The sequence below is a fragment of the Elephas maximus genome, chromosome 7, assembly GCF_024166365.1.
Source record: "Elephas maximus indicus isolate mEleMax1 chromosome 7, mEleMax1 primary haplotype, whole genome shotgun sequence".
Lineage (NCBI taxonomy): Eukaryota > Metazoa > Chordata > Mammalia > Proboscidea > Elephantidae > Elephas > Elephas maximus.
The window spans coordinates 119,502,316-119,526,189 of NC_064825.1; the positions used below are offsets into that span (position 1 = coordinate 119,502,316).

At 40.3% G+C, this 23,874-nt stretch overlaps 1 protein-coding gene across 1 annotated transcript; it reads right to left on the minus strand.

The window, feature by feature from the left end:
• Window positions 1–12,799: 12,799 nt before the first annotated feature.
• Window positions 12,800–13,753, minus strand: LOC126080583 (olfactory receptor 9I1-like). The gene has a single exon (XM_049891776.1). The coding sequence runs from the start codon at window positions 13,751–13,753 to the stop codon at window positions 12,800–12,802; it is 954 nt and encodes a 317-aa protein (XP_049747733.1).
• Between the last annotated feature and the right edge of the window lie 10,121 nt (window positions 13,754–23,874).

Below are 23,874 nucleotides of genomic sequence, written 5' to 3' on the forward strand. Positions count from 1 at the left end.
TTTTGGTCCAGAGGGTGGGTGTGAGAGAGAACATGGGCAGCACTTGTGCACTCTTCAGCCTAAAGTGGGCACCAAGGAGTAGGAAATGTGCAGAGTCCTGAGATTCGGCTCCATGGGTATGAACTTTGTCTACCATACACAGCTGAGATGGCATGTCCAGTCCCCTTATTTTACAGGGAGGAACCTCAGAGAAAGAGAGGAGGGGAAACCAGCCCAGGAGAAATTCTCCCTGTCTCCCCAGCAATTGGGACCTGTCTCTGCCTGTGATAACAGCACACTGGCGCCACAAGTGCTTAGAGTTGTTTACAGGAGCCTTCTCAGAGGGATTTGCTTTGTGACTGTTACCCAGATATGCCCATGCCTCACATTAAAGGTAACACTCTGGTTTCACTGGCTCCATTGCCCCAGCAGCCTAACTGCAGGACTTCTGGCTCTGCCTCATAGCCTTCTGCAGTGATGTCTGGAAGGCCCTGAACCAGCTGCAGATGAGTTGATTCCAACTCATGTTGATCCCAGAAGAACGGACCAACTGAGCCCAATCCAAATTGCTGAATTGTAGAAATGTGAGCTAAACAAATGGTTGTTGGTTAAATCCACTAAATTTTAAGGTGCTTTGCTATATAGCAAAAAGTACTAGATACCTAGGTGTAATAAAAAAACTACACCTTTTCCTCACTTACTATCTTGTTATCCAACATTTCACATTTACAACAGTAAAAAATCTACCATCTATTTTGCACATTAACGAAGTACTTTAGCAGTGATGAACGCTGAGTTATGAGGTGAGAGTAACCCTGGCTGTGATGGTTAAGGTGATGTGTCACCTTGGCTGGATCATGATTCTCAGTGGTTTGGCAGTTACATAATGGTACAATTTGGCAGTTACATAATGATGTTGTCATCCTCCATTTTGTGATTTGATGTGGACATCCTCTATTTTCAAGTAATGCTGATTTTGTGTAATGATCTGTTTTTTGGAACCTAACCCTGTAGATAAGTTTTAACCACGTAGATAAGTGAGGAGAGAATGTACTTTCAAAATTAAAATTACATATATTCATGTAGATTAAAACAAAACAAAAAAACTCATATCGATTCTCTGAACTGTAAGCAGAATAATTATTTAATCAGTTTCTCAGTCATATCTGATTCTAATATTGTGTCACTGGTATTTTTCAATATGACCGTATTTTTACTCTTTTTCAAAAAATTGTCTGCTCTCTTCCTCAAAGTTGCATTTTTTGGTTACTAAATATGAATTTTTTTTTTTAATATGAAATTAATGGCCTTCAACTGACTTTTGGAGTCCTTGCATAGTGCAAATGGTTAACACACATGGCTGCTGAGTGAAAGGTTGCCAGTTTGAGGCCACCCAGAGACACCTTGGCAGAAAGGCTAGGTGATCTACTTCTGAAGAATCAGCCATTGAAAACTTTATGAAGCACAGTTCTACTCTGAAACCCATGGGGGTGCCATGAGTTGGAATCAACTTGGTGGCAATTGGTTTTGGTAACTATAGAGGATAATATTTTCAAAAAATGTCACTGAAGCATAACATACATTTAGAAAAATTCATATCATACATGAATTTTTACTCAACATTATGTTAGTAAGATTGATCCATATTTTTTTGCAGTGAACTATAATATTTTCTTAATGGAAACATAGCTTTTATCCCTTTGTGGTCAGGTACCATTGAGTTGGTTCCAACTCATAATGACACTGTGTACAACAGAATGAAACATAGTCCGGTCCTGCGTCATCCTCGTGATTGTTGTTATGCTTGAACCCATTGTTGCAGCCACTGTGTCAATCCATTTCATGGACGGTCTTCCTCTTTTTTGGTGACCATCCACTTTACCAAGCATAATGTCCTTCTCCAGGGACTGATCTTTCCTGATAAGATGTCCAAAGTATGTGAGAAACAAGCTTCACCATCCTCGCTTCTAAGGAGTGTTCTGGCTGTACTTCTTCCAAGACAGATTTGTTTGTTCTTTTGGCAGCCCATGGTATATTCAATATTCTTCACCAACACTATAATTCAAAGGCATCAATTCTTCTTTGATCTCCCTTATTCATTGCCCAGCTTTCATGTGCATACGAGGCAAGCGAAAACGCCATGGATTGGGTCAGGTGCATCTTAGTCCTCAAAGTGACATCTTTCTTCTCAACACTTTAAAGAGAGCTTTTGCAGCAGATTTGCCCAGTGCAATGCATCTTTTGATTTCTTGACTGCTGCTTCCATGGGTGTTGACTGTGGATCTAAATAAAATGAAATCCTTGACAGCCTCAATCTTTTCTCCATTTATTGTGATGTTGCTTGGCTCAATTGTTAGGATTTTTGTTTTCTTTATTTTGAAGTGTAATCCACACTGAAGGCTGTAGTCTTTGATCTTCATCAATAAAATGCTTCAAGCAAGATTGTGTCATTTGCATAATGCAGGTTGTTAATGAGTCTTCCTCCAATCCTGATGCTCTGTTCTTCTTCATATAGTCCAGATTCTTGGATTATTTTTCAGCATACAGATTGACTACGTATGGTGAAAAGATACAATCCTGACACACACCTTTGCTAACTTTAAACCATGCAGTATTCCCAGTATTTCTCCTCATAGAGGCATCTTATAAGTTCCAAGCAAACTTTTCTAACTATAGGATAGCAATTTTTTTCTTCCATTTTGACATGTATAAATATTTTAGCACCTATATTTTCACATATGCAATTTTTTTTGCCCCCAGTTGGAGTACTTTTCTTTGACAAATTTTTACAAGACAAAAATCATAAAATAATGATTCTTTTGAATGTTTCACCACATTTAGATGCTGCAAAACCACTGACCTTATCAACTATTCCATTCCAGTTCAGAATATAAATTTATTCAGTTAAAATTGGGCACTCCATCAAAAGGGACTTGCCTCTAGTCAATATATTCCAAGCCAAATTATGTAATTTTAGAATTAACATCTTGTACACTGTTTTTGCTTATTGATTATGTTCAGTTTCACCCTTCTTTTAGAAGGGATAAATTTCAATGTTTTCCACTTCGCATGACTTGTCTACGATACTTAGAATTTGCTAAAGCCTCCAAGATTTGAAGGTTTTTGTGCTCCATTCGCTCCATGCTCTGAGAAAGACCAATGATTTCCAAATGATTATGAATAAAATAAAAGTTTTGAGAACAGCTCACAAATGAGTTCAATACTATTGTAGGTCACTTAGATCGATTGCAAAGGAGGATTTAAACACTTCTGCAATCCTGTGGATAAGAGGCAGGGAAGCAATAATGAACTGCCATACAGAAAGATTTTTTGTTTTGTTTTTTTTTTTGGTATTCAGCCCCATCTTGGTCAAATGTCTTGTAACTCAGTTTCTTTAATTGTGACTAAATGAAAATATTTGTACATTTTGACAACTATAGCTTCTATTTTGATTGATACCATCACAGCTTGTACAGATGTGATAATTTCGTGTCTCATAACTAATTTCAAATCCATGTCTGTACCACAGGTTTCATGGTTCAATAAGAATATGTATTTTTTAAATCATAATGCTATGCTTCACTAAAATTTGTATTTCTGTTATTTCACAAAAACAAACAGTATTGTCTTCAAGGTTGAGATTTTTATCTGAATTTACAACACTCTTCACCGTAATGCCAGATACACCGTCTTTGGCAGAATGAACTTTTGATAGCTTTACTCCAATGAAGTGGATGGAAAAGTCAAATCACTGGATTTTTCTAAATGATTTTCTGTATGAAGTATTTAATGACACTGATATAAAACTGTTATCCTTTCACTGTGTGAAATAGTTCTTTTGCTATGATCCAGTACATGAACAGGTTTGCTTTAATTCTTCTTTGTGTGCAAAATGTTTGGAATTAAAAAAATGAGTTAAAGTAACCTTGCAGAGCAGTCATTTGATATGAACTAGAAGTCAGCTTCACAGAGTGATATGTGAACACATCTCCTGCAGCCCTACTATAAACCCTTATCACCAGGCAGCATCTTTGAAAGCAAATATTGGTGCATCTTCAGCAGATTTGTATCTTCTGATTCTCAAGTCACCAGTGACATCGTCATGACTTCCACAATGGCTGATAAATGTTGACATTTCATGCAAAATATGTGTTTATCATCAACTTTCTTGAGAGACAAGTGCTTCTGCTTTTTGAGTCCCTTGCTACAGACAGTGTTTATTGTAAAATATGCAAGTGTTGCCAAACAGTAAAATAAAAAATTGACCGAACCATTGTATCAGATAACTCTCTCTATGCTCTACAGCAGCAGATCTCGGTTCTGTTTCCTACACATTTTCCATTTATACCTAAAAGTCTACTAATGGACAACCTGTTGGTTTCATGCATCTCCCAAGCCATGGGAGGGGCACAATATGTGTGGTTGGTACATCAAATAACTTCAAGGGCATCAGTGTCAAATACTTCTCTACAACTGCCCTAAGCCAGAGAAACTAGCTGTTCCTAGACCCTGTTGTTGTTGTTAGGTGCCGGTGAGTCAGTTCCAACTTATAGCTACCCTATGAACAACAGATTGAAACATGCCCAGTCCTGTGTTATCCCCACAATCATTGTTATGTTTGAGCCCATTTTTGAAGCCACTGTGTCAATCCATCTCATTCAGGGTCTTCCTCTTTTTTGCTGACCCTCTGCTTTACGACGGCACTGGCTTTTGTTCTGCTTTACTAAGCATAATGTCCTTCTTCAGGGGCTGAGCCCTCCTGATAATATGTCCAAAGTGTGTGAGACAAAGTCTTGCTATCCTTGCTTCTAAGGAGCATTCTGGCTGTACTTCTTCCTAGACAGATTTGTTCATTCTTTTGGCAGTCCATGGTATATTCAATATTCTTCCCCAACACCATAATTCAAAAGCATGAATTGTTTTTTGGTCTTCTTCCTTATTCCCTAGACCCTAGTGTCTGAGAAATTTTGTTTTATTGAATGGCATCTTGCGTGCTATCTTGGACAAGAGATTTTAGTTAAATTGAATGTGAAAACAATCATGGAAAGGCAGGTTATGGCTGATTTGTCTGTCAGATTTAAAAACATGCCAAAGTGACAATTCTGTTGAGTGCATGAGTGTCTCACGCACTATTAATTATTACCATGGGAGAAGCTGAAGTACAAAACCAAAGTCTACCAAACAACTCATAATAAAAAAATGGAAAATCTGGGAAAATGCTACATTGGCTGGGATGCCAGAAAACAGGTGTAAATAGGGACTGTACTGGGCAAAACTTGAAGTTGTAAATTTTTTTTCCTTAAAATTAAAAAAAAAAAAGCTTTTAAAGCAGTAAAGTATTACCAAATAAAGTTTTTTTGTTATATGATAACAGCACTTTATTGATATAATTTACATACAGTAAAATGTACTAGTCTTAAGTGTACAGCTCAATGAATTTTGATAATATATACCATTGTATATACACACACACACAGATCAAGATATAGAAGATGTCTACATCCCAGAAAATTGTCTCCTCTCTCTGTTCAGACCATCATTCTTCTCCCACCCTCCACTATTCTGGTTTCTATTAATTCTGAACTTCATATAAATGAAATCACACAATATGTGTTCTTTTGTGTCTGGCTTATTCCAGTCAACATAATGTTTTTGAGACTTTCTGGCTGTACCAACTTTAAGCCTAGTTGGATAAGATACTTGGTTCTGGATAAGAATCTCCAGTTTTATGATTACCTTTTTTTATATGTTCAGGTTCTCAGTCTCTAGCAGAGCTCAGTAGCAAACTGAGTTTTCATACTAAAAAGAGTAATTTCTTGCTGCAGGGCTTATGGCTTTGTTTTAAAACCTGAGGGTCTTTGTCTATGCTGCTCCTGTTTTGGCTGATTGCCATTTCCATACAGCATCTCAATTTGCTACAGAACTTTTGAGCAATCTCACATTTGCTGATGGAGATGTAAAAGGTAGATATACATGCTATTGATCCTGTATCAAATGGAGATCCTTTTTATGTCCTGGGTCCCACTAAAGGCTGGAAGCCTCTCAGGTTCCTGCTTAAGTAGATTAGAGCAACACAATCCAAATATGGTATCTGTTGTCTCCTAAATCTAAAGAGATCCATCGAATGTTTTATCTTTTTCTTAACTATAAGGGGAATAAGGACATTGATTTGACCTTTACTCTGGAAGGAATATCCTCAAATTCCCCAGAGCATTAGTTTTCTAGAAACTTCTGTGGGCTGGTGTGCTCATTTTCGTGGAATTTGTCTCTCAGTTTCTGAAATGAATGTATCTTACGAAATCCTGAGTTAAGTGCTTATCTCTGCTTTTCAAATCCTATTAGCATGATGTCATCGATGTAGTGAATTAGCAGGATGTCTTGAGATATGGTGAGATAATCAATAGTTATGGATGAAATAGGTCACAGAGGTAGGGAGTTGATATAACTCTAAAGCAAGATGGTAAAGACGTACTGCTGCCTAAGTCAGGTGAAGGCAGCTTACTGAGTTAGAGAAAGAAAAAAAAATCCACCAGATCAATGACTGCAACCAAGCTCTGAGGGCTGTATCGATTTGTTCTAGTAAAAGACTGTATCTTTAACAGTAGCTACAATTGACATCATCACCTGATTGAGCTTCTGCTATTATCCACTGTCATTCTGAGACCCATTCTGGCTGGGTAGGTGATTTAAATGGGAATGTGATAGGAATCACCATGCTTGAAACTTTCAAATCTTTTTATGGTGGCACAAAATCGTTGTGATTCCCATGGATGTGGCGTTGCTTTTTATTTATTCTTTTTATAGAGAGGAGGCATTCCAGGGGCTTATACTTGGTCTGTTCTAGTCTTTATTTCAGAGAACCAATGTAAGAATTACATCATTTTCTGAGAACGTGTATTCTAATGAAATACTCAGCAACCTAAGAAAGAACCAAGGGATCCACTGGGCCTATCATGATAAATGGAGAAAAGATTGAAGTTGTCAAGGATTTCATTTTACTTGGATCCACATTCAATGCCCATGGAAATAACAGTCAAGATATCAAAAGATGCATTGCATTGGGCGAATCAGCTGCAAGAGATCTCTTTAAAGGGTCAAAAAGCACAGATGTCACCTTGAGGACTAAGGTGCACCTGACCCAAGCCATGGTATTTTCAATTGCCTCTTATGTGTGTGAAAGCTGGGCAATGAATAAAGAAGACAGAAGAAGAATTGATGCCTTTGAATTATGGTGTTGGTGAAGAATATTGAATATACCAAGGACTGCCAGAAGAACCAACAAACCTGTCTTGGAAGAAGTATAGCCAGAATGTTCCTTAGAAGCAAGGATGGTGAGACTTCGTCTCATGTACTTTGGACATATTTTCAGGAAGGACCAGGGATGGATAACTCAATAAGCAAGGTAGGCATGGGCTAACTTGTGTTTACTTATTAATCTGTAGTGCACAATTTCATCTGTTTTGATGTGGTAAAATCCGTGTGAAATTGTGCATCACAAATTAGTAAGTAAATACAATTAAGCTAGTGAGTATCTTACTTATTGTAAGCCCAAAGGTACCTTGCTTACTGGTTAATTTGCCCCTGGGAAGGACCAATCTCTGGAGAAGGACATCACGGATGATAAAGTGGAGGGTTGGTAAAAAACAGGAAGACCCTCAATGAGATGGATTGACACAGGGCTGCAACAATGGGCTCAAACATAGCAACAATTGTGAGGATGGTGCAGGACAGGGCAGTGTTTCATTTTGTTGTACATAGGGTTGCTATGAGTCAGAACCAACTTGACAGCACCTAACAACAACAACTGGGCCTACATGGGTCAAAATCCATTCACTACATAACCACCCTAAGCTCCTTCCCTGGCTGTCGGATTACGAGGTTTGGGCCCCGGTAAGTTATCTCGAAGCCAGAATCCAATAATCCATAAGAGATCTTGGCAAGCAGGCCCTTAACAGTAAATTTAGCTTAATTTAAAACTACATTCTTTACTCTTTTGTTTAGAACTTTTAGATATTTGCTTTATAAATTGATAGACCTTTTAATTTTTTGGAGCCCTGGTGGGACAGAGGTTAAGTGTTCGGCTGCTAGCCAAAAGATTGGCACTTGGAATCCACCAGCATCTCCTTGGAAACCCTTTGGGGCAGTTCTGCTTTGTCCTATAGGGTCACTATAGGTCTTTATAGGCAGTTCTACACTGTCTTATAGGAATCGAATTGACGGCAGTGGGATTGGCAATGGATTTTTTAATTGTTTAGTGTGTAAACATTCTCTTCTTGATTTGAATTAGTAACTGACATTTCTGGACATACTGGGATCGAACTCTAATGAAATTCCACTCTTAGATCTGAAGAAAATGAGGGTTGGTAGAACTGGGATGCAAGGTATGTCCTTCAGGCAAGGCTGTTACCAGGGTCCAAACAGGGCAGGAAGCTCTATTACACAGAGAAAGAGATTATGCCTCAGGTAGCAAGGGAGCCTCTATGGGGTTGAGATTCGGGATCCTCAGAGATGTCCAAATCCTCTATTATGTTGCCATTCCAGTAGGCTGCTAGACTCTTCCCAGCATCTCTGTGTCCTACTCTTTCTTAATTAATGCCACAACTTTATACCTAGGTGAAAAAGAAACTCACTCTGGACAGGGAAGTAATTCAACTAATGGTACAATTTGGTATCCCATGGTTCACACGTTGGGCTTGTTTTTCCACTATCTCAGCCCTAAAGTAAACGAGTTAAGAGATTTTTTTTTTTAAGCATAATAATTTGAAGTCCTCAGTTTTTATTTTGTGTTTTGATCCAAGAATTTAGGAAATCTCCTGTCATTCAATTTTCTCAAGCTACCCAGTACCTTTAGAAGAACCAGTCTACTGCGTTCTTGAATTCCTGATGCCCTTATACCTTTCGCTATGTGAGAAAGGCCTCATAGTTCCCAGTGCTTTGCCTTTAACAGGCATCACATTTCAGGAGACAAATGTTCATGATGAATCTGTTGTTTCATTACTATGAACTATGGGATTAAAGAATGTCAGCTTGCACCCTGTATCTCAATACTAGACATACTCTCGCTCTTTCAGGCAAAATAGGCAAGCCCTGATTCTTCCAATTTCTCTTATAGCCTCCCGCCTATAACAATCCTGGTACTTATCTCTGTACCAATCACACTCCTTGGTTGCAAGCAACAGATATAGATTGTCTGATTTAATCGGAAACGGAATTTATTGAAATGATATTGGGCAGCTCATAGAAGTACATGAGGGCTGGAGAAGCAATATATCAAACCATGGAGAGGCTGCTTACAAACTGAAAGACTACAAAATCAGAGAAACAGCCTAATTCCTTGGAGTGGTTAAGTGCTCAACTGTTAACCAAAAGGTCAGCAGTTCAAATCACCAGCCACTCCTTGGTAACTGTATAGGGCAGTTCCACTCTGTCCTATAATGTTGATGTGAGTTGGAATTGACTCAAAGGAAACAGGTTTTTTTTTTTTTTTATAAGAACCCTATGGGGGCAGTTCTATCATATAGCGTTATGTGTCGTTGTCATTTAGTGTTGCTGTGAGTTGGAATCAACTCGATGGCACACAGTGACAGCAACATAGAACATAGGGGTCCCTGGCTAGTGCAAACAGTTAATGTGATTGGCTGCTAACTGAAAGTTTGGAGGTTTCGGTCCACCCAGACCTGTCTTGGAAGAAAAGCGTGGCGATCTACTTCCAAAAAATGAGCCATCAAAAACCCTATGGAGCACGGTTCTGCTCTAACACACATGGGATCACTACGAGTCAGAGTCCACTTGATGGCAAAGGAGTCCTTGGGTGGTGCAAGAGATTAATGTGCTTGGCTGCTAACAAAAGGCTGGAGATTTAAGTCTGCCCTGAGGCAACTTGGAAGAAAGTCTTGGTTATCTACTTCCAAAAAATGAGTCATTGACGACTCTATGGAGCCCAGTTCTACCCTGACGCATATGGAGTCGCCATGAGCTAGAGTTGACTCAACTGTAACTGGTTATAAGAACATAGCTGCTACTGACAGGCACCATGCACCTGTTCTTGCTCCACAGCGATGCTCCACGCACTGCATGCACTCAGCAATGACAGAGGACGTAGGACACATCCTATGGCACAGTGGTCACTGCCACCTGCATAAACTAGATGGGGTCTATTTTTAAGTTAGAACTGTAAGAATTTGCTGATAGATTGGATGTGGGCTGTGAGAAGATGAGAAGAGTAAACAAAACTGATTAATTTCTTTTTTTTTTTTACCTGAGCAACTAGGTTCCTCAGGTAGTGTTGAAGAAAATTTGGGAAGGGAGTGCTCTGGAGGTGGGAGATCAAGACTTTTGTCTTGGGTATGTTAGGTTAGAAAAATCAATTAGTCAACTGGGATTTGGCCTCTTTCTCCCTCTCTTATCTTTCCTCCTCTTTGCGTATGGGCTTCTTTCTTCTCTCTCTCCTCTCTACTCCTCCATCCCATATGGCCAGAGTCTATAAAACACAAGTTTCACATCTTTTAATTTTAGTCAGTAGACACTATTTCATAGTTTTTTTTTTTTTTTTTTTGGCTGTAGTTAGTAGTTAGTAGAGTATTTTAGGCTACTTGTCATTTCACTAATAATATTTCTGGAGAAAAATTCCAATTAATCAAGTTTGAGTGAGAGACCCATGTGTGTTCCAATGAAAACTGGCCAGGTGGAGCAGGCTATTTTGTATACAATGGCTGCTCCTACAGTAACCATTGAAAGAGTGAACTGTATCCCCAAATATGAAAGGAGTGTTTGTAGAAAATTATATGAACAATAGAAAAGTGGTTTTCTAATTTTTCATGATTTTGTGGAATGTACATCATCCCAACCACAGACAACCCCATGGCGTAGACAGTATTGCTTAGCAAATATTCATTTGCTTCTCTACCTTTAATCAACTCTTTTTAAGGAGGCGCTTTGAACCCACGGAAGATGTGGCAGTCTGCTTCCATAAAGATTTATGGCCTTGGAAATCCTATGGGACAGTTTTGCTCTGTCCTATAAGGTTGGTATGAGTCGGAATCTACTTGGTAGCAGTGGGTTTTTGGGTTTTAGTGAGAAAGGACCATGTAACTGGTTCTAAGATGAGCTGAAGCAGTAAAGGCCCATGTTTGATTCTATAGATTCCCATCCTCTGCTATGGTGACTGAGGAGCTTTTGTGTCTGGGACGGTGCAGCAACAAAATGGTAGAGCCTCCCTAGGACTGGGTTCCTGAATGACTGCATGGAACAGAACCCTGCCAGCCTGCATGGGACAAGCATTGTGAATAATAAATAAAGCTTTGTTTAGAGTTGATTTTTTGCCCCAGCGAACTTAGCCTGTTCTGAATAATTCAAACCTCCAAACTGATTTTCATCATCTTACTTAATCTTTACAACAACTCTTCCAAGTGGGAAAAATTATCCTTTTTTGGGAGATGAAGAAGCTGGTATTTTCAAAGGATATTTTTCCAAGTTACAGAGTTCTTAAGGAACGCTAGTGGCACAATGGTTAAGTGCTCAGCTGCCAACCAAAAGATCAGCAGTTTGAACCCACAGACTGGCTCCACAGGAGAAAAGACCTGGTGATCTGCTCCTGTAAAGATTGTAGTCTAGAAACCCTATGGGGGCAGTTCTACTCTGTAATATAGGGTTGCTATGAGTCAGAATCAACTTATCAGCGCACAACCACAACAATGACAGAGTTATTAAATAGCAGAAAGGATGCAAATCCATGTTTATTCTAAATTCCATGCATTTCTGCAACTACATGCTGTGTCAACAAGGTATTATATTTAAGAAATTGTGCAGAAGTGGTAAAAGAAAGATAACACTTTCTTATTCATGATATCCAAATAAGATAATAACAATGCTCTGCAAAATTCATTTGGAAGCAGCAATTTAGAAAAGAGACTAATAAGCAAAGCATAGACTGTCCTCAAGGAGTTCACCATCTGATGGGCAGGTATTACTTTCTTCTCTAGTCATCAAATCAATTTTTAATTAAGAAGGTTATGACAATTACAACTGTTTGCTATCATCGCTGACTTTGCAGACCCTGGGAATGAATTTATTGAGAGCAGTAATCGCCATGAGTTAGGTAATATGTTCAGGAGGAGGAGAAACACAGGATTTTGCCATCCAGAATCTTGGAAAACTGTTCCTTGCGAAGTGCATATTAGAGTCCTAGAGAGGTCAGGAACTACTTGAGAAGGCATACAGGAGAGAGAAGTCAAAAGAAGACAATCCTCCTCGATACACTAATCTCTACCATTAGAAAGCTACAGAGTTCACAGGTTCTTTGAATTAATTTCCCCATAATGAGTTGTCAGGTTCCCCCCACCATAAAAAACAAAAACAAAGCAAAGAAATAAAAAAATGCTCCTTATTCTCTATTAGTACAATTCCCCGTTATGATCTTCCACAAAGAGGAAAAGCCAGTATCCGTGAGCACAGTGACAAAAGGATATAGAAAAGGCAACCAGGAAATCTAAGCGTGATTGAGCTGGGGAGTGGGAGATTGGTTGTGGGGGTCAGTTCACTTATGACTATGCTACTTTATAGCTCTGTGGTGTCAGAGAGTAGCTCTCGAACCCTGAGAGTTTGGAAGGTGAGCTAAAAAAAGAAGAAAAGGGAGTGAAGGGAATCATCAAAACAAACTTTACCAAACTTGGTTTTCCTCACAGGGTTGGTAGTTTCTGGCTACTTCCCAGGTGTGGCTGAAAGCCACCTATTATCCATTCCTCAGGGCAAGCATTGGATGGTGTTGATGTCCATCAGAGAATGAAGATATGGGGAGAAGATGGGTCAGGATGAGGTACCCTCACCCACAGTTACATCCTTTGGGTACCTGGAGTTTACTAGTGACTTTTCTGAATGCAGCTTTCACATCTTTGTTCCTCAGGCTGTAGATCAAGGGGTTCAGCATGGGGATGACCACAGTGTAGAAGAGAGACACAATCTTGTCCTCCTCTAGGGATTTGTCAGAGTTACTCCTCTCATACATGAAGGCAAGTGTCCCAAAGAAGAGAATCACTGTGGTCAGATGGGAGGTACAGGTAGAGAAAGTCTTGGCCCGACCACCAGTAGACTTCACCTTCAAGATAGCTCTGATGATGAGCATGTAGGAGACCAGGATGAACACAACATTGGCAAGGAACATGGATTTGGCAAAAAAGAGGATGATAATCTCACTTTGGGTCATGCTGCTGCAGGCAAGCTTCAGCAGGGGTGGCATATCACAGAAGAAGAAGTTGATTTGATTGTTGTCACAGAAGGAGAGGGTGAAGGTGCATGTGGTACGTAGAATGGCTGCCAATACCCCACAGACATAGGCCCCAGCCAGTAAGCCCCTGTAGGTACCTGGAGTCATAGCCACATTGTAGCTCAGTGGGTTACTAATGGCAACAAAGCGGTCATAGGCCATTGCAGCCAGCAGATAACACTCCGTGCCTGCACAGATGGTGAAGAAAAAGAACTGGGCAGCACAGCGGCCATAGGAGATGGCTGTCTTGCCTGTGGCCAGCGTGGCCAGTATCTGAGGAATGATGACAGAGGCATAGCAGGCATCCAAGAGGGCAAGATGGCTCAGGAAGAAGTACATTGGGGTGTGGAGTTGGGCATCTACTTGAATTAGAACAATCATCCCCACATTCCCCAGAAGAGTGACTAGATAGAAACCGAGAAACACTAGGAAGAGAGGAACGGCCAGTTCAGGGTGATCAGTGAAGCCCACAAGAATAAATTCTGTCACAGTGGTGAGATTTCTCTTGGCCATGGGCTCAGTGTAGCTGGTTGGTCTGTGGAGGGGAACAGGATTAAAGATTCCAGAACTTCAGTGTCAAATGTTAGGCAAATATCTCAGATACTCTCTGCCCAGAGAGATAAGAAAATGTTTATCATCTTAAAAATCTGCAACTGAAGGTTACTGAGGAGACCTTTTTCCTATCTCCTGTACCCTATTGAACTTGTACCTTGGATCAGTATTTCTTCAAGTTCACTTATTTATTGTCTGGAACTTTCTTTAAGACTACAGAATCTTAGACTATTTAGACTGGAAGGGACCAGTCCCTCAAAGTGATGTTGGAGTCTCTTCTACACAGCTCAGGTTGTGCTCTGCATAATTCCAGGCAGGGATATTTATACAGACTGCCTCGCAAATGGTGCCTTCAGAGTTTCTAGATGCAGGGCCCTGTATCAATATTTATGTGAAAGGACTTTTTGGCCGCTCTACCTTTGAGCAATTCTGCCTGTTAAAATAGCCAAATTGCTCTTTCAGATAGAGGTAATGCCCCACTTTTGTCTAGTCTTTTCCTCGTCAGGTCAAACATTCCCAGGTACTTCAACAATTCCTTGTGTGTCTTCTCATAGTAATTTTTTTTTTTTCTCTCTCCTATAAACAAGGTCCTCGACTGATTTGACCCATGAAAGAAAGTGATTCTGTGAAAACTATTAGATTTATGGAGTTCTTATTCCATGTTGGAGGCCCCTGGGTGGCACAAGAAGTTTTCCATCAGATGTTAACTGAAAGATTGGTGGTTTGAGCCCACCCAGCAGCACCGTGGAAAAAGGCCTGGTGATCTGCTTCTGTAAAGATGATAGCCAAGAAAATCCTATGGAGCAGTTCTACTCTGTAACGTGTGGGGTAGCCATGAGTTGGAATTTTTTTTTTTTATTCTGTGTTGGAAATTTCCATATTAGTGATTCCTCACAATAATACTCCTGATATAAACAAAACAGCCATTATTATTTTACATTTGAAATGTGAAAACTGTGATTCAGAAAGTTAAAATGGCTTGTCACAGGCAATAAATTGCAAGTGCGGGAGCTAGAATTTAAACCGCAGTGTCATAACTCCAGGGCATTGCTTGTTCCACTACCTGACACTGATCCTTCTTGACCATAAACTTTCTACTTTGATTTTTAGCCTCTTTAGTTTTTTTTTTTTAGTTTAGAGGTAGCTCACAGAAAGCTTTACGGTATTTGGTAGAACCAGTTTTCCATAGAAATCAGGTCGATTCTTCAGTTTCTGAGGTAGAGTGGGTTCCTTTGTCACCTGCAGATTGCTCTGGGTTCTTTCCTCCAGGGTGATGTCTCCAGGGGGTGGATGTGGAAGCTGCTCCATCAGGGAATGCAAGACTCACCAGGAGCCTAGTTAGAGTCAGGTTTAAGGGTTTGTTTGTGAAATACAGGATTCTTACTATTCATAGAACTTTCACAAAAACTTTCATGGATGCCTGTCAATTTTGACCCTGTGGATTGCACGGGTCATAAGGCAAAAGCAAAGTCCTGGCATTTCAGATTCAGAGCATCAGGTCCACCAAATCTCCAGTAATTAACAATTGCAATAAGGCGTTGGAGAACAATGCATATCAAAACTGTTGATCTGTTGTTTCTTGGGCATAGTCTAAAAAAGGAGAAATGTTGTGGATTGTTATGGATTGAATAGCGTTCCCCCAAAATATCTGTCAACTTTGCTAGGCCATGATTCCCAGTATTGTGTGATTGTCCACCATTTTGTCATCTGATGTGATTTTTCTATGTGTTGTAAATCCTGCTTCTACGATGTTAATGAGATTAACGGCAACTGCCATTGTTAATGAGGCGGTACTCAATTTACAAGACTAGGTTGTGCCTTAAAACGAATCTTTTTTGAGCTATAAAAGAGAGAAATAAGCAGAGAGACATGGGGACATCATATCACCAAGAAACGAGAGCCAGCAGAATAGCGTGTCCTTCAGACCCTGGGTCCTTGCGCGAGAAACTCCACGACTGGGGAAGGTTGCTGACAAGGACATTTCCGAGCTGACAGAGAGAGAAAGCCTTCCTCTGGAGCTGGCACCCTGAATTTGGACTTCTAGCCTACTGAACTGTGAAAGAATAAATTTCTCTTTGTTAAAGCCATCCGCTTGTGGTATTTCTGTTATATCAGCACTCTAAGATAGCATGGTCTACCCATTTTTTACTGCTCTTACTGACTTGGGTCTAATGAAAACTGGAGATGGAAGAAAGTCCTAGATTACTGAATTTAAGGGACTTTAAGAACAGAAGTCTAAGCATCTTTCCTCCAGAGCACTGATATTACTATGATTTTTCTATGTTTCAATGGTCTGCCTGTTTCTGTCCTGTCAACTGAGTTGGCCATTATTTTTATTGTCTCTGCTTTGTCATAACTTAGACTTGTGCGTGGCTCTGGCTCATCACGTCATAGAAGTCCATCACCTTTATATCTATTGAAAACTGAAAAATTATTTCAAGATCTCTTAGTTCAAAGAATTTAAAAAGAGAGTTCAATTTATCTAGCTGCCTTTTTTTTTTTTTTGTCCACCTCATAAATTAAAAAAGTTGAAGGTTTATATAACTATTATACCTTCATACCAGGGCTTTGGATGGGGGCTGGTATTGTGGTATCTCTTGTCTTTAATGTGGCCATGGCTTATTTTGTAACTTTCTAGTACAGAGACCTTGAATTTGCATTAAAATCTACGATTCTCTTCTAAGACTCAATACCACTTCCTTAACCCATTGCTGTTGAGTTGATTCTGACTCATAGTGACCTTATAGGACAGAGTAGAACTGCCTCATAAGGTTTCCAAGGAGTGGCTGGTGGATTCCAACTGCTGACCTTTTGGTTAGCCCGTGAGCTCTTGAACACTGTGCCACCAGGGCTTCAATTCTTCCTTACAGGGTAGCATTTCCATCCTTATTTATTCACAGAGCCTCTTTTTACACGGACGTTTAGAGACATAGAATCTGTGTTCTAGGACATGCTTGGCTAGATGATCTCCAAGGATTCTTTTTGCTATGCCTATCTCTGAACCATAGGACTATGGATATATGCTTCTTTGAGGCTCTTAAAAATTACTCTGAATGTTTGAATTAAATATTTCAGCAAATCCAGATTTCTAAATAATCATATGCTTTATAAATTATTGCAGTATTCCACTACTTAGTAGGATTTGTGCTCTCATGATTGGCCAAACACAGCAATTTTTTTTCCCCCAGGATGGTCACAACCTTTCTGTCTATTCCTTGGACATGTCCAGTAGTATTTGCACAACTCAGGCCACTCAGCCTGAGTATAGACATTGTCATACCCTATTTGCCCTCTTTTGTCTTGAGGGATACATTCATTTTGTAGCTTTCTTCTGGTGGTGGTAGCTACAGTTTGCATCTGCTTAAGACATTGACTGTCTCAACAGGAAAACCTACATGATAAGAACATTCCTTGAAACCTTGAGCTTGTCTGTTAGTTTCCGTGTCCACCTCTGCTTGATGCCCTACATTTGAATGTGGCATTATGGCAAGTGAGAATCTGGGTGACTGGTTTCTCTTTCTTGCCAATATTTGGAGTCACTGTGCACATGACCTTCAGTATTGGCTCAGGGAGACTATGGCATTGGAAATGGTGGCTCACCATGCCCCTCTCTACACCTGTTGAAGGCATCCAAGACCCTCCCAGAGACCTGGGACATTATGCATGCATAGAACCCTAGAGTTGGAAAGGACTTTGAGGATGTGGTTCAGTGATTTTCCAGCTCTGCTCCTAAGAAACCTTAGATTTCAAGGAGATGCCTCAAGGGGACAGAGAGGGAAATGAAAGAGAAGCTGAGCAAATGAGGCACTGCAATCTCAGTTCCAGCTCTGAACAAACCAGCAATTCTTTTAACTCTTGTAAAAACAAGATTATTCATTTCATTTTGTTTGGAAAAGGGGGTATGATGTTGTCATGGATTAAATTGTGTCCCCTCAAAATATCTGTCAACTTGGCTAGATTGTGATTTCCAGTGTTGCTTGATTGTCCACCATTTTGCCATCTGATGTGTTGTAAACTCTATCTCTATGATGTTAATGAAATGGGATTAGTGGCAGTTATGTTAACGAGACAGGACTCAATCTACAAGATTAGGTTGTGTTTTAAGCCAATCTCGTTTAAGACACGAAAGAGAGAAGCGAGCAGAGAGACATGGGGACCTTATACCACCAAGAAACACAAGCCAGGAGAATAGCATGTCCTTTGGACCTGGGGTTCCTGCACTAAGAAGCTCCATGAAGATTGATGACAAGGACCTTCCCCCAGAGCCGACAGAGGGGAAAGCCTTCCTCTGGACCTGACGCCCTGAGTTCAGGCTTCTCGACTAAGAGACTGTGAGAGAATAAATTTCTCTTTGTTAAAGCTGTCCATTGTGCTATTTCTGTTATAGCAGCACTAGATAACTAAGACAACTGCTAAAAAGAGTTTTGAACACACCTGACCAACCAGTCTCTTATTTGACACATGAGAAGATTGAGGCACAGAGAGGAAGTAACTTTTACCCAGGGAGACCCATAACATTCTCTCCCAAATTGATCTCTGTGGGTCCTTGACACTAGTGTCCATTTGGTGTCTTGCGAAGGCCCACAGAGTCATAGAAGTACAAATCAGAACTAACAGGTGGAGGATGGGCCACAGGGCTGGAGGATTGTTGAAGATCTGCTAGGAAACCCAGAGTCCCAGGTCAACTGGGGTTCCCTGACGCATCACCTCCCTCATTGTAGCCCCTTTCCGCATTATCTTCTCAAAATACTTCTCATTGAGTATCTTTCTCTCTGAACTCAGCAACTGAGAAAAATCTCCCCGGAGGGGAAAAGGTCCATTCTCATTCCAAGCTCTGAACACTAGGTTACTCAACAATGTGGATGTCAAGGGAGTAAAAACACCTGTATGCTAAATACTGTTCCCTGCCCTTAATGTATTTGTTACTGCTACTGCAAGCCCAGCAAGGTATGTATCTACATGCTTATTTTATAGAAGACAGCATTGAAGCTTTGAGAAGATAAATAACTTGTCCAAAAAGTCACAAAGATAACATTTTAATTAAGTTAAAAGATTTGGAAAGCACACTCAACAGTCTTTGGTATGTATTTTATCACTCACTCAATATAACATAATTACAAGGTGTACTTTACCTTGTAGGGAAAAAGCTGCTCCTACAAGGGACTTCTGTTAGCATTTTCTTCTGTGTGCTCAGCAGGTTCAAGGAAATTACTGCTGTGGGGATCTGAAAAGCACAGAAAACACAACTACCTAATCTTTCTTAGGCTGATTTTACGCATATGCTGAGAACTCACCTTTGAACACACCAGCAGGTAGCAGGGCCAGAGTGTGCTCAGTTTTAGCCAGCCAAGCTTGGTGAACATTTTAGAGCTCATGACCTCATAGGTCTACCAGGTGGCTGACTGTTTTGTCTTTTTTCCCAAACAACCCAATTAGGATCTTCAAATTTTGAAATCATTGAGTTTTCTGATTAAATCAAATCTTTCAGTGGTTTTTAACATCTTGTAGATATCACCCAGAGTTCCTAAGTGGTGTAAACAGTTAATGCACTTAGCTACTAACTGAAAAGTTGGAGGTTCAAGTCCACCAGAAGTGCATTGGAAGAAGGGCCTGGTGATCTACTTCTGAAAAATCAGCCATTGAAAACTCTATGGAGCACAGTTCTACTCTGACACACATGGGGTCACCATGAGTCATAATGGACTCAATGACATTTTGTTACTGGTTGATACAACCCAAGATGATGCTTGCATAGGAAGGTGATAAATTAAAGACAGAGAAACTCTTTCTCTGCTTTCTGTAAAATTCACTGTGATGATTTACCTGTCTTCAGTGGGGATTGTGTGAGCCCCAATTTGCTTCCAAATTGCAGCTTAATGAGCAGGACAGGGCTTCACATTTCTGGAAGAAGCCAGCTCTCTTCAGCTAGCTGACTGCAAGGCTATTATACCCTCCTCTCTATACACCTAGGTAATAAAGAACAATGTCAGGAGGAATCAAAAGGCTCAGGAGGATAAAAGATTAACTGTGAATGATGTCACTTCCCAAGATCCTCTGTGTGCAGGGAATGAACACTGCCACCTTCATGCTACTTCCTCCCAGGCTGGAAAAAAACTGGGAGTCCAGACCTACTCTGACACTTTGCAGATGAGGAAACAGACCCAGTGGGTTGTATGTCCTACCTGAGGTCACACAGCTTCTCAGCTTCCAGCTGGAGGTTGTGTGGTCCAATCAAAAGTGATGGTGGAGGGTGACTATGGTTGGGAAGATAAGGCTGGGCTTATCAAACTATGGGTGTGGTTGATCAGGTTTGTTTCACCTATTAGCCTGGTTTGCTCAAGGATTCCACTTTCCTTTAAACTCAAGTTCAAGTCTCACTTTTCTAGAAAGCATTTGTGAATCCCATATAGGCAATTGTTCAGCCCTTGGTGAGCACCACTTGGCTTACCTCTCTGTTCTAGACTGTGGCAGGTTCTTGAGCATCAGGCCCTTCCCCTCAGTTTAACCATCTGCTTCCCAGAATATTCCCTGGGTTATGTGTTCAATACTATAAAGTATTTAACTTTGAAATAAAGGATGACTACTTTAATGGTAGAAGATTAGGTCACAACAGCAGAACAGGATAAAGCCATTCCTGAGTAGTGGCCTCCTAGAGCCCCTTGAATCACAGGATGTTGTGGGACACTGTCCATCGTGGGCACAGAGCTTGTGACTCTGGCCTTCGTTCTAGCTTGGGGTGGGGTGGGGGTTTCAGATATTTGTTTTTCATTTTTATTGTTAAATATAAAACACATACAAATACATGAAAACGAATACAGTTTAATTAAAAATTATAAAACAAACACCCAGGCAATCGTTATCAGATCAACAGGAATAGAAAACTTCCTTTTTCCAGATGTCCTGGTGGGACTTCCCCCATCATATTCCTCCTGTTTTAGTTTCCTTGTACTGCTGTAATAGAAATACCACAAGTGGGTGGCTTCAAAGAACAGAAATTTATTTTCTCACAATTCTAGAAGCTAAAAGTCCAAATCAGGGTCTCTACCATGTAGATTCCTTCCTTGTCCATTGCCCAGGGTGTTCCTTGGTCCTTGGCTTATAGACAATCCTCACATGGTGGCTGCCCTTCCCCTTTTGTGCACGCATCTCAGTCTCTATGCTGCTCTTTTTATAGCTGAGAAGTTGTTAGGTTTAGGATCCACCCTACACTGGTGTGACTCCAACTGATTGACTGCATCACAGGAGATTACATTATGGAAGATAGTTACATTGCATTAGATTGGATTACACCCACAGGTATAGGGGTTAGGATTTCAACACGTTTCATGGGGGAAGGGAGAGGAACAATTCAATCCATAACACCTCCCTTACCTTTATATCTTGAGTGGTATTATAATCATTTTCTTGTTCTATTTATAGCTATGTAGTTTGTGTATGTATCCCTAAACAACGTTCCTTGGTTAAGCCTATTTTCAACTTTATATAAATTAAATCATACTCTAGTTTGTTTTTTTTTTTTGCTTGCTTTTCTTATTCAACATTTTGTGAGGTGTACTTGAACTTCTAATCTTTCAGTTAGCAGCTGAGCACATAAACTGTTTGTACCACCCAGGGACTCCATAGGCATTATAACCAAAATGAAACCCACTGCTGTCAAGTCGGTTCTGACTCATAGTGACCCTATAGGACAGAGTAGAATGGCCTTGTAGGGTTTCCAAGGCTATAATCTTTACAGAGGCAGACTGCCACATCTTTCTCCCATGGAGTGGCTGGTGAGTTCTAACCATTGAACTTTCAGTTAGCAGCTAAGCACTTTAACCACTGCACCACCATGGCTGTATTATAGGCATTTAAAACAAAAACAAAAACAAAAACCAAACCTGCTGCCGTCAATTCAGTTCCGACTCATAGCCACCCTATAGGGCAGAGTAGAACTGCCCCATAGGGTTTCCAAGGAGTGGCTTGTGGGTTTGAACTGATGACCTTTTGGTTAGCAGCTGTAGCTCTTAACTGCTGCACCAGAAGGACTCCGATAGTCTTTATAAAAAGAAAAAATAGAGACCTCTTATTATGGAAATGTGGAAAGTCTTTGATTAGATCCTGGCTCTGTTCAATGGTTTCCCTTGTCGATTGTTCTCCGTGGCTCCTGACTCTGCACTCTGTGGAGTTCTGTCTTTTCTATTATCTCCCATGATCATATCTGAAGGAGATGCTAGGGAATGTTCTCTCTTTGGAAGATGTGCAGTTTACACAGTCTGAGCAGATTTGGGTCCTGAAGGTTATATTAAAATTTTCTGAACAGTCACAGGATTTTATGGACTAAGCTTATGGTTCTTTGGCAATAAAATTCCATCAAACACTTGATAAAGTTCTGATCAACTTGTTAATGATTAGTAACCATACCCAATGGTCTTTACTAGTAGTTTTTCTCAAAATTATTTCTTTGCTTCCTTGTCCTTACATTTTTCTCTCAACTTAATGGCAGTTTAAATTTACATAAAAAAATGGTTGTGGGTGGGAAGATAACACCATAATCTGATATTTTCTGCAAGGCTGAGCTACTTTGTTCAACTGAGAAGTTTGCTGGGCCTTTGTTGCTATTATTTCTTTGGGCCCACGAATAATCAGCTTTTCCAGCCTTACAAGGTCCCTGAATTTTGGGCTTTCTTCATTCCCTTTGCTCTCCACTTAAAATTCAGCCATTTTTTGTCTGATGTTATCTCTTTCTTGAACCGAACAGAGAGCCTAGGTGGCTCGAGTGGTTTGAGATTGGCTGCTAAAGATTGCGAGTTCAAACCCACCCAGCAACTTCAAGGAAGAAAGGCCTGGTGATCTGCTTCTGTAAAGGTTACAGCTAAGAAAACCCTATGGAGCAGTTCTACTCTGTAATACATGGGGTTGCCATGAGTTGGGGGCCGACTCGATGGCAGCCAACAACAGCAACAACGACAGCCCAAACACATCAACAAATTGGCTTTTTTTAAATCTGTAGAGTTTATCGGCTTAGTATGCACATGGTCTTCCTTCAAAATGGTCACATGTGACAGCTTTAGTAAATATTCTGCCACTACATAAGGTGCATTTCTAGCTTCAAGTATTTATTTTTCTTTCCAACTGCTCCTTCTGCTTAAGTCTGCCTATCTATCTGTCTATCATCTAAATATTTCTTATTTTTATTTTTTGCTATGGTAGTATTCCATTTCAAGATATCAATTTCTCAACTAGCTAGGGTAATGCTACTTGCAGGAACAAACACAAAATACCAGCGGCTTAAACAATAGAAGTTTATTTCCTTCTCATATAATGTATGAAACAAGTGTTCTTGATTTGAGAGAACCTTTCCTTTAAGGGTGATTCAGAGACCATAGTTCTACCCATCTTGTGTCTCTGCCATTTACAACACATGTCTTCCAAGGCCACTGCTCACTTATCTCAAGCTAGTTGAGGGGTAAAGAGCATGGCCGTTCACATGTTTTCATGGGTCAGGAAGTGGTACACCGTTTATTCAAACATTCTATTGACTGAAAACTCAGTCACGTGTCCACACCTAGCTGAAAAGGAAGCTGAAAAAATAGTCTAGCTGTATACCTCGTTCTAGCTGAACAATATGAATCATTTGAGGCCAGAAGGTGGATTGTGGTAGTAGCCTCTAAGATGGCCCCCAGTAATGCTCCCTTCCTAGAATTCATGCCTTTGAATAATTACCACCTCTTGAGTGTGGGCTGAGTGGGCATTCACTCCGAGGAAAGTCAGCTGCCATGTTGTGAGAGGCCCACATAGGAACTGGTATATCTGGTCAACAGTCAGCAAAGATCTGCCAACAGCAACATGAGTGAGGTTGGAAGTGGATTCTCCCTCAGTCAATCCTAAAGATGACTGCAGCCCTGACCAACACCTTGAATGAGAGGCCCTGAGTTAGAGACACCCAACTGACCTATGCCTGCACTTCTGACCATTAGAAACTGTGAGACAGTAAACATGTGTTCTTTTAAGCTTCCAAGTTTAACAGCAATACACAGCTAATACGTCCTCATAGCCAAATGCTCTCAGTGGCAAACACAGCTTCAATACTCTGTTTACTT

Excerpts from the sequence above, each read along its gene's own strand:
- LOC126080583 (XM_049891776.1), bottom strand. The coding sequence starts at position 13,753 with ATGGCCAAGAGAAATCTCACCACTGTGACAGAATTTATTCTTGTGGGC.